A 12967-nucleotide genomic window follows, 5' to 3' on the forward strand; every position below is an offset into this window, starting at 1 on the left:
ACAGCTACTGCAACATATCTATCACACTACACACACACAACTACTGTAACATATCTATCACACTACACACACACACAGCTACTGCAACATATCTATCACACTACACACACAACTACTGTAACATATCTATCACACTACACACACAACTACTGTAACATAAATATCACACTACACACACACACACACACACAGCTACTGCAACATATCTATCACACTACACACACAACTACTGCAAACATATCTATCACACTACACACACAAACTACTGTAACATATCTATCACACTACACACACAGCTACTGCAACATATCTATCACACTACACACACAACTACTGCAAACATATCTATCACACTACACACACAACTACTGTAACATATCTATCACACTACACACACACACACACACACACAGCTACTGCAACATATCTATCACACTACACACACAACTACTGTAACATATATATCACACTACACACACACACACAGCTACTGCAACATATCTATCACACTACACACACAACTACTGCAAACATATCTATCACACTACACACACAAACTACTGTAACATATCTATCACACTACACACACAAACTACTGTAACATATCTATCACACTACACACACAACTACTGCAACATATCGCACTACACACACAACTACTGTAACATATCACACTACACACAACTACTGCAACATATCTATCACACTACACACACAACACTGCAAACATATCTATCACACTACACACACACACACAGCTACTGCAACATATCTATCACACTACACACACAACTACTGCAAACATATCTATCACACTACACACACAACTACTGTAACATATCACACTACACACAACTACTGCAACATATCTATCACACTACACACACACCTACTGCAACATATCTATCACACTACACACACACAACTACTGTAACATATCTATCACACTACACACACACACACAACTACTGCAACATATCTAACACACTACACACACAACTACTGCAACATATCTATCACACTACACACACACAACTACTGTAGCATATCGATCCCACTACACACACACACACACACACACAACTACTGTAACATATCTAGCACACTACACACACACACACACACACACAACTACTGTAACATATCTATTACACTACACACACACACACACACACACACACACACTACTGTAACATATCTGTCACACTACACACAACTACTGTAATATATCTATCACACTACACACACACACACACACACACACACACAACTACTGTAACATATCTATCACACTACACACACAATTACTGTAACATATCTATCACACTACACACACAACTACTGTAACATATCTATCACACTACACACACAACTACTGCAACATATCTATCACACTACACACACAACTACTGCAACATATCTATCACACTACACACACAACTACTGCAACATATCTATCACACTACACACACACACAACTACTGCAACAAATCTATCACACTACACACACAACTACTGCAACATATATATCACACTACACACACAACTACTGCAACATATCTATCACACTACACACACACAACTACTGCAACATATCTATCACACTACACACACACAACTACTGCAACATATCTATCACACTACACACACAACTACTGCAACATATCACAATACACACACAACTACTGTAACATATCTATCACACTACACACACACACACACACACAACTACTGTAACATATCTATCACACTACACACCACACACACACACAACTACTGTAACATATCTATCACACTACACACACACCTACTGTAACATATCACACCACACACACAACCCCTGTTGCGCATTTGTCGCACTACCATTCCTCTGCGGATTCCCGGTTACCTGTGATGCTAGCGCCTCGGCACTCTCTCTGCACGTCTTCTCTATCTCCAGGTTGTTCTGCATGAAGCTGACCTCCTCAATGACCATGTGAGAAACTGAGGACGACACAGAGGACACCATGAGACCCACAAATATATCTCATCATTATTATCCTTTATATGGCGCCACAAGGGATCCGCAGCGCCGACTACAGAGGACATGACGGGAACAGCGACGTACAGGGGAAGACAGTACAGAGATCACTACATGCAGTAATAATACCACGCCATCAGCCACACCCGCCGTCACCACGTACTGCGACCGCTCGCCGCACGGCTCAGCAGCGGCCCACACGCAGCTTCACCACAGGGCATCATACCAGCGGAGGTGCTCAGGGCCGCCAGCTGACCCCTGCGACTCATGGTCGCCTTACCCTGTGACAGCGCTTCTGCAGGTGTTACTGCGGCTGAGGGCGTGGGATTACACCATACACACTCTGCATAATATGTGCTGGATATTCCGGAACACATATGTTATACGCATACGCTGGTCTGTGCTCACTCAATATATATTGTGTCTATTAAATAACAAGACTGATGCTATCATTGACATTTAATTACAATACACACATTCTATCTCCATTCCCTTCTATGTGCTCCCCCCCTGCACCCACACAGCGCTGCATTCTTATATACTATTGGTCGGAGCCGTGTGGTGGCTCATTATATATCTCCGTTCCCTACCTACCAAGCCAGCAATGTGTGATGTGTGTGCAGACGTCCTATCACACACATTATATACCTACCAAGCCAGCAATGAGTGATATGTGTGCAGACGGCCTATCACACACCTTATATACCCACCAAGCCAGCAACGTGTGATATGTGTGCAGACGGCCAATCACACCCCTTATATACCCACCAAGCCAGCAACGAGTGATATGTGTGCAGACGGCCTATCACACACCTTATATACCCACCAAGCCAGCAACGTGTGATATGTGTGCAGACGTCCTATCACATACCTTATATACCCACCAAGCCAGTAACGTGTGATATGTGTGCAGACGTCCTATCACACCCCTTATATACCCACCAAGCCAGCAACGTGTGATGTGTGTGCAGACGGCCTATCACACACCTTATATACCCACCAAGCCAGCAACGTGTGATATGTGTGCAGACGTCCTATCACACCCCTTATATACCCACCAAGCCAGCAACGTGTGATGTGTGTGCAGACGGCCTATCACACACCTTATATACCCACCAAGCCAGCAACGAGTGATATGTGTGCAGACGGTTTATCACACACCTTATATACCCACCAAGCCAGCAATGAGTGATATGTGTGCAAACGGCCAATCACACACCTTATATACCCACCAAGCCAGCAACATGTGATGTGTGCAGACGGCCTATCACAACCCTTATATATACCCACCAAGCTAGCAACATGTGATATGTGTGCAGACGGCCTATCACACCTTTATAACCACCAAGCCAGCAACGTGTGATATGTGTGCAGACGGCCTATCACACCCCTTATATACCCACCAAGCCAGCAACATGTGATATGTGTGCAGACGGCCTATCACACCTTTATAACCACCAAGCCAGCAATGAGTGATATGTGTGCAGACGGCCTATCACACCTTATATACCCACCAAGCCAGCAACGAGTGATATGTGTGCAGACGGCGTATCACACACCTTATAAACCCACCAAGCCAGCAACGAGTTATATGTGTGCAGACGGCCTATCACACCTTTTATAACCACCAAGCCAGCAACGTGTTATATGTGTGCAGACGGCCTATCACACACCTTATATACCCACCAAGCCAGCAACGAGTGATATGTGTGCAGATGGCCTATCACACCTTATATACCCATCAAGCCAGCAACATGTGATATGTGTACAGACGGCCTATCACACACCTTATATACCCACCAAGCCAGCAACGAGTGATATGTGTACAGACGGCCTATCACACCTTTTATAACCACCAAGCCAGCAACGTGTGATATGTGTGCAGACGGCCTATCACACACCTTATATACCCACCAAGCCAGCAACGAGTGATATGTGTACAGACGGCCTATCACACCTTTTATAACCACCAAGCCAGCAACGTGTGATATGTGTGCAGACGGCCTATCACACACCTTATATACCCACCAAGCCAGCAACGAGTTATATGTGTGCAGACGGCCTATCACACCTTTTATAACCACCAAGCCAGCAACGTGTGATATGTGTGCAGACGGCCTATCACACACCTTATATACCCACCAAGCCAGCAACGTGTGATATGTGTGCAGACGGCCTATCACACCTTATATATCCACCAAGCCAGCAACGAGTGATATGTGTGCAGACGGCCTATCACACCTTTTATAACCACCAAGCCAGCAACGAGTGATATGTGTGCAGACGGCCTATCACACACATTATATACCCACCAAGCCAGCAACGAGTGATATGTGTGCAGACGGCCTATCACACACCTTATATACCCACCAAGCCAGCAACGTGTGATATGTGTGCAGACAGCCTATCACACCCCTTATATACCCACCAAGCCAGCAACGAGTGATATGTGTGCAGACGTCCTATCACACACCTTATATACCCACCAAGCCAGCAATGAGTGATATGTGTGCAAACGGCCTATCACACACATTATATACCCACCAAGCCAGCAACGAGTGACATGTGTGCAGACGGCCTATCACACCCCTTATATACCCACCAAGCCAGCAACGAGTGATATGTGTGCAGACGGCGTATTACACACCTTATATACCCACCAAGCCAGCAACGAGTGATATGTGTGCAGACGGCCTATCACACCTTTTATACCCACCAAGCCAGCAACAAGTGATATGTGTGCAGACGGCCTATCACACCTTATATACCCACCAAGCCAGCAACGAGTGACATGTGTGCAGACGGCGTATCACACACCTTATATACCCACCAAGCTAGCAACGAGTAATATGTGTGCAGACGGCCTATCACACCCCTTATATACCCACCAAGCCAGCAACATGTGATATGTGTGCAGACGGCCTATCACACCATTTATAACCACCAAGCCAGCAACGAGTGATATGTGTGCAGATGGCCTCTCACACACCTTATATACCCACCAAGCCAGCAACGAGTGATATGTGTGCAGACGGCCCATCACATACCTTATATACCCACCAAGCCAGCAACGAGTGATATGTGTGCAGACGGCGTATCACACACCTTATATACCCACCAAGCCAGCAACAAGAGATATGTGTGCAGACGGCCTATCACACACCTTATATACCCACCAAGCCAGCAACGAGTGATATGTGTGCAGACAGCCTATCACACCTTATATACCCACAAACCAGCAACGTGTGATATGTGTGCAGACGGCCTATCACACACCTTATATACCCACCAAGCCAGCAACGAGTGATATGTGTGCAGACAGCCTATTACACACCTTATATACCCAAGCCAGCAACGAGTGATGTGTGTGCAGATGGCCTAACACACCTTATAAACCCACCAAGCCAGCAACGAGAGATATGTGTGCAGACGGCCTATCACACACCTTATATACCCACCAAGGCAGCAACGAGTGATGTGTGTGCAGACGTCCTATCACACCTTATATACCCACCAAGCCAGCAACAATTGATATGTGTGCAGACGGCCTATCACACCTTATATACCCACCAAGCCAGCAACGTGTGATATGTGTGCACACGGCCTATCCCACACCTTATATACCCACTAAGCCAGCAACGAGTGATATGTGTGCAGACGGCCTATCACACCTTATATACCCACCAAGCCAGCAACGAGAGATATGTGTGCAGACGGCCTATCACACACCTTATATACCCACCAAGCCAGCAACGTGTGATGTGTGTGCAGATGGCCTATCACACCATATATACCCACCAAGCCAGCAACGAGTCATATGTGTGCAGACGACCTATCACACACCTTATATACCCACCAAGCCAGCAACGAGTGATATGTGTGCAGACGACCTATCTCAAACCTTATATACCCACCAAGCCAGCAACGTGTGATATGTGTACAGACAGCCTATCACACACCTTATATACCCACCTAGCCAGCAACGAGTGATATGTGTGCAGACGGCCTATCACACACATTATATACCCACCAAGCCAGCAACGAGTGATATGTGTGCAGACGGCCTATCACACCTTATATACCCACCAAGCCAGCAACGAATGATATGTGTGCAGACAGCCTATCACACCTTATATACCCACAAACCAGCAACGTGTGATATGTGTGCAGACGGCCTATCACACACCTTATATACCCACCAAGCCAGCAACGAGTGATATGTGTGCAGACGGCCTATCACACCTTATATACCCACAAACCAGCAACGTGTGATATGTGTGCAGATGGCCTATCACACACCTTATATACCCAAGCAAGCAACGAGTGATGTGTGTGCAGATGGCCTAACACACCTTATATACCCACCAAGCCAGCAACGAGAGATATGTGTGCAGACGGCCTATCACACACCTTATATACCCACCAAGCCAGCAACGAGTGATATGTGTGCAGACGGCCTATCACACCTTATATACCCACAAACCAGCAACGTGTGATATGTGTGCAGACGGCCTATCACACACCTTATATACCCACCAAGCCAGCAACGAGTGATATGTGTGCAGACAGCCTATCACACACCTTATATACCCAAGCCAGCAACGAGTGATGTGTGTGCAGATGGCCTAACACACCTTATATACCCACCAAGCCAGCAACGAGAGATATGTGTGCAGACGGCCTATCACACACCTTATATACCCACCAAGGCAGCAACGAGTGATGTGTGTGCAGACGTCCTATCACACCTTATATACCCACCAAGCCAGCAACAATTGATATGTGTGCAGACGTCCTATCACACACCTTATATACCCACCAAGCCAGCAGCATGTGATATGTGTGCAGACGGCCTATCACACCTTATATACCCACCAAGCCAGCAACGTGTGATATGTGTGCAGACGGCCTATCCCACACCTTATATACCCACTAAGCCAGCAACGAGTGATATGTGTGCAGACGGCCTATCACACCTTATATACCCACCAAGCCAGCAACGAGAGATATGTGTGCAGACGGCCTATCACACACCTTATATACCCACCAAGCCAGCAACGTGTGATGTGTGTGCAGATGGCCTATCACACCATATATACCCACCAAGCCAGCAACGAGTCATATGTGTGCAGACGACCTATCACACACCTTATATACCCACCAAGCCAGCAACGAGTGATATGTGTGCAGACGACCTATCTCAAACCTTATATACCCACCAAGCCAGCAACGTGTGATATGTGTACAGACAGCCTATCACACACCTTATATACCCACCAAGCCAGCAACGAGTGATATGTGTGCAGACGGCCTATAACACACATTATATACCCACCAAGACAGCAACGAGTCATATGTGTGCAGACGGCCTATCACACACATTATATACCCACCAAGCCAGCAACGAGTGATATGTGTGCAGACGGCCTATCACACCCCTTATATACCCACCAAGCCAGCAACGAGTGATATGTGTGCAGACGACTTATCACACACCTTATATACCCACCAAGGCAGCAACGAGTGATGTGTGTGCAGACGTCCTATCACACCTTATATACCCACCAAGCCAGCAGCGAGTGATATGTGTGCAGACGGCCTATCACACCTTATATACCCACCAAGCCAGCAACGTGTGATATGTGTGCAGACGGCCTATCCCACACCTTATATACCCACCAAGCAAGCAACGAGTGATATGTGTGCAGACGGCCTATCACACCTTATATACCCACCTAGCCAGCAACGAGTGATATGTGTGCAGACGGCCTATCACACCTTATATACCCACCAAGCCAGCAACGAGAGATATGTGTGCAGACGGCCTATCACACACCTTATATACCCACCAAGCCAGCAACGTGTGATATGTGTGCAGACGGCCTATCCCACACGTTATATACCCACCAAGCCAGCAATGAGTGATGTGTGTGCAGACGACCTTTCACACACCTTATATACCCACAAAGCCAGCAACGAGTGATGTGTGTGCAAATGGCCTATCACACCTTATATACCCACCAAGCCAGCAACGAGTGATATGTGTGCAGACGTCCTATCACACACCTTATATACCCACCAAGCCAGCAACGAGAGATATGTGTGCAGACGGCCTATCACACAACTTATATACCCACCAAGCCAGCAACGAGAGATATGTGTGCAGACGGCCTATCACACACCTTATATACCCACCAAGCCAGCAACGTGTGATATGTGTGCAGATGGCCTATCACACCTTATATACCCACCAAGCCAGCAACGAGTGATATGTGTGCAGACGTCCTATCACACACCTTATATACCCACCAAGCCAGCAACGTGTGATATATGTGCAGACGGCCTATCACACCTTATATACCCACCAAGCCAGCAATGTGTGATATGTGTGCAGACGGCCTATCACACACCTTATATACCCACCAAGCTAGCAACGAGTGATATGTGTGCAGACGACCTATCACACACCTTATATACCCACCTAGCCAGCAACGAGTGATATGTGTGCAGACGACCTATCACACACCTTATATACCCACCAAGCCAGCAACGTGTGATATGTGTGCAGACGGCCTATCACACACCTTATATACCCACCAAGCCAGCAATGAGTGATATGTGTGCAGACGGCCTATCACACCCCTAATATACCCACCAAGCCAGCAACGAGTGATATGTGTGTAGACGGCCTATAACACACATTATATACCCACCAAGCCAGCAACGAGTCATATGTGTGCAGACGGCCTATCACACCCCTTATATACCCACCAAGCCAGCAACGAGTGATATGTGTGCAGACGACTTATCACACACCTTATATACCCACCAAGGCAGCAACGAGTGATGTGTGTGCAGACGTCCTATCACACCTTATATACCCACCAAGCCAGCAACAAGTGATATGTGTGCAGACGTCCTATCACACACCTTATATACCCACCAAGCCAGCAGCGAGTGATATGTGTGCAGACGGCCTATCACACCTTATATACCCACCAAGCCAGCAACGTGTGATGTGTGTGCAGACGGCCTATCCCACACCTTATATACCCACCAAGCCAGCAACGAGTGATATGTGTGCAGACGGCCTATCACGCCTTATATACCCACCTAGCCAGCAACGAGTGATATGTGTGCAGACGGCCTATCACACCTTATATACCCACCAAGCCAGCAACGAGAGATATGTGTGCAGACGGCCTATCACACACCTTATATACCCACCAAGCCAGCAACGTGTGATATGTGTGCAGACGGCCTATCCCACACCTTATATACCCACCAAGCCAGCAATGAGTGATGTGTGTGCAGACGACCTTTCACACACCTTATATACCCACAAAGCCAGCAACGAGTGATGTGTGTGCAAATGGCCTATCACACCTTATATACCCACCAAGCCAGCAACGAGTGATATGTGTGCAGACGTCCTATCACACACCTTATATACCCACCAAGCCAGCAACGAGAGATATGTGTGCAGACGGCCTATCACACAACTTATATACCCACCAAGCCAGCAACTAGAGATATGTGTGCAGACGGCCTATCACACACCTTATATACCCACCAAGCCAGCAACGTGTGATATGTGTGCAGATGGCCTATCACACCTTATATACCCACCAAGCCAGCAACGAGTGATATGTGTGCAGACGTCCTATCACACACCTTATATACCCACCAAGCCAGCAACGTGTGATATATGTGCAGACGGCCTATCACACCTTATATACCCACCAAGCCAGCAACGTGTGATATGTGTGCAGACGGCCTATCACACACCTTATATACCCACCAAGCCAGCAACGAGTGATATGTGTGCAGACGACCTATCACACACCTTATATACCCACCTAGCCAGCAACGAGTGATATGTGTGCAGACGACCTATCACACACCTTATATACCCACCAAGCCAGCAACGTGTGATATGTGTGCAGACGGCCTATCACACACCTTATATACCCACCAAGCCAGCAATGAGTGATATGTGTGCAGACGGCCTATCACACCCCTAATATACCCACCAAGCCAGCAACGAGTGATATGTGTGTAGACGGCCTATAACACACATTATATACCCACCAAGCCAGCAACGAGTCATATGTGTGCAGACGGCCTATCACACACATTATAGACCCACCAAGCCAGCAACGAGTGATATGTGTGCAGATGGCCTATCACACCCCTTATATACCCACCAAGCCAGCAACGAGTGATATGTGTGCAGACGGCCTATCACAACCTTATATACACACCAAGCCAGTAACGTGTGATATGTGTGCAGATGGCCAATCACACCCCTTATATACCCACCAAGCCAGCAACGAGTGATGTGTGTGCAGACGTCCTATCACACCCCTTATATACCCACCAAGCCAGCAACGAGTGATATGTGTGCAGACGACCTATCTCAAACCTTATATACCCACCTAGCCAGCAACGTGTGATATGTGTACAGACGACCTATCTCAAACCTTATATACCCACCAAGCCAGCAACGAGTGATATGTGTGCAGACGGCCTATAACACACATTATATACCCACCAAGACAGCAACGAGTCATATGTGTGCAGACGGCCTATCACACACATTATATACCCACCAAGCCAGCAACGAGTGATATGTGTGCAGACGGCCTATCACACCCCTTATATACCCACCAAGCCAGCAACGAGTGATATGTGTGCAGACGACTTATCACACACCTTATATACCCACCAAGGCAGCAACGAGTGATGTGTGTGCAGACGTCCTATCACACCTTATATACCCACCAAGCCAGCAACAAGTGATATGTGTGCAGACGTCCTATCACACACCTTATATACCCACTAAGCCAGCAGCGAGTGATATGTGTGCAGACGGCCTATCACACCTTATATACCCACCAAGCCAGCAACGTGTGATATGTGTGCAGACGGCCTATCCCACACCTTATATACCCACCAAGCCAGCAACGAGTGATATGTGTGCAGACGGCCTATCACACCTTATATACCCACCAAGCCAGCAACGAGAGATGTGTGCAGACGGCCTATCACACACCTTATATACCCACCAAGCCAGCAACGTGTGATATGTGTGCAGACGGCCTATCCCACACCTTATATACCCACCAAGCCAGCAATGAGTGATGTGTGTGCAGACGACCTTTCACACACCTTATATACCCACAAAGCCAGCAACGAGTGATGTGTGTGCAGATGGCCTATCACACCTTATATACCCACCAAGCCAGCAACGAGTGATATGTGTGCAGACGTCCTATCACACACCTTATATACCCACCAAGCCAGCAATGAGAGATATGTGTGCAGACGGCCTATCACACACCTTATATACCCACCAAGCCAGCAACGAGAGATATGTGTGCAGACGGCCTATCACACACCTTATATACCCACCAAGCCAGCAACGTGTGATATGTGTGCAGATGGCCTATCACACCTTATATACCCACCAAGCCAGCAACGAGTGATATGGGTGCAGACGTCCTATCACACACCTTATATACCCACCAAGCCAGCAACGTGTGATATATGTGCAGACGGCCTATCACACCTTATATACCCACCAAGCCAGCAACGTGTGATATGTGTGCAGACGGCCTATCACACACCTTATATACCCACCAAGCCAGCAACGAGTGATATGTGTGCAGACGGCCTATCACACCTTATATACCCACCTAGCCAGCAACGAGTGATATGTGTGCAGACGACCTATCACACACCTTATATACCCACCTAGCCAGCAACGAGTGATATGTGTGCAGACGGCCTATCACACACCTTATATACCCACCAAGCCAGCAACGAGTGATATGTGTGCAGACGGCCTATCACACCTTATATACCCACCTAGCCAGCAACGAGTGATATGTGTGCAGACGACCTATCACACACCTTATATACCCACCTAGCCAGCAACGAGTGATATGTGTGCAGACGGCCTATCACACACCTTATATACCCACCAAGCCAGCAACGAGTGATATGTGTGCAGACGACCTATCTCACACCTTATATACCCACCAAGCCAGCAACGTGTGATATGTGTGCAGACGGCCTATCACACACCTTATATACCCACCAAGCCAGCAATGAGTGATATGTGTGCAGACGGCCTATCACACCCCTAATATACCCACCAAGCCAGCAACGAGTGATATGTGTGTAGACGGCCTATAACACACATTATATACCCACCAAGCCAGCAACAAGTGATATGTGTGCAGACGGCCTATCACACCTTATATACCCACCAAGCCAGCAACGAGTGATATGTGTGCAGACGGCCTATCACACCTTATATACCCACCAAGCCAGCAACGAGTAATATGTGTGCAGACGGCCTATCACACCTTATATACCCACCAAGCCAGGAACGAGTGATATGTGTGCAGACGGCCTATCACACACCTTATATTTTCACCAAGCCAGCAACGAGTGATATGTGTGCAGACGGCCTATCACACACCTTATATACCCACCAAGCCGGCAACGTGTGATATGTGTGCAGACGGCCTATCACACCCCTTATATACCCACCAAGCCAGCAACGAGTGATATGTGTGCAGACGGCCTATCACACACCTTACATACCCACCAAGCCAGCAACGAGTGATATATGTGCAGACGGTTTATCACACACCTTATGTACCCACCAAGCCAGGAACGAGTGATATGTGTGCAGACGGCCTATCACACACCTTATATACCCACCAAGCCAGCAACGAGTGATATGTGTGCAGACGGCCTATCACACACCTTATACACCCACCAAGCCAGCAACGAGTGATATGTGTGCAGACGGCCTATCACACACCTTATATACCCACCAAGCCAGCAACGAGTGATATGTGTGCAGACGGCCTATCACACACCTTATATACCCACCAAGCCAGCAACGAGTGATATGTGTGCAGACGGCCTATC

At 47.5% G+C, this 12967-nt stretch overlaps 1 protein-coding gene across 1 annotated transcript in view; it reads right to left on the minus strand.

Moving 5' to 3' along the window:
- The window catches only part of LOC134990135 (shootin-1-like), a gene marked incomplete at its 3' end in the record, with an annotated part of 145169 nt that overhangs the window by 46808 nt on the left and 85394 nt on the right, over positions 1 to 12967 (minus strand). Inside the window, exon 4 of the mRNA XM_063950650.1 lies at positions 1889 to 1983. Within this exon, the coding sequence (XP_063806720.1) occupies positions 1889 to 1983 (95 nt within the window). The remainder of the gene's footprint in view (positions 1 to 1888; positions 1984 to 12967) is intronic.

Source organism: Pseudophryne corroboree, unplaced genomic scaffold (assembly GCF_028390025.1).
Source record: "Pseudophryne corroboree isolate aPseCor3 unplaced genomic scaffold, aPseCor3.hap2 scaffold_1143, whole genome shotgun sequence".
Lineage (NCBI taxonomy): Eukaryota > Metazoa > Chordata > Amphibia > Anura > Myobatrachidae > Pseudophryne > Pseudophryne corroboree.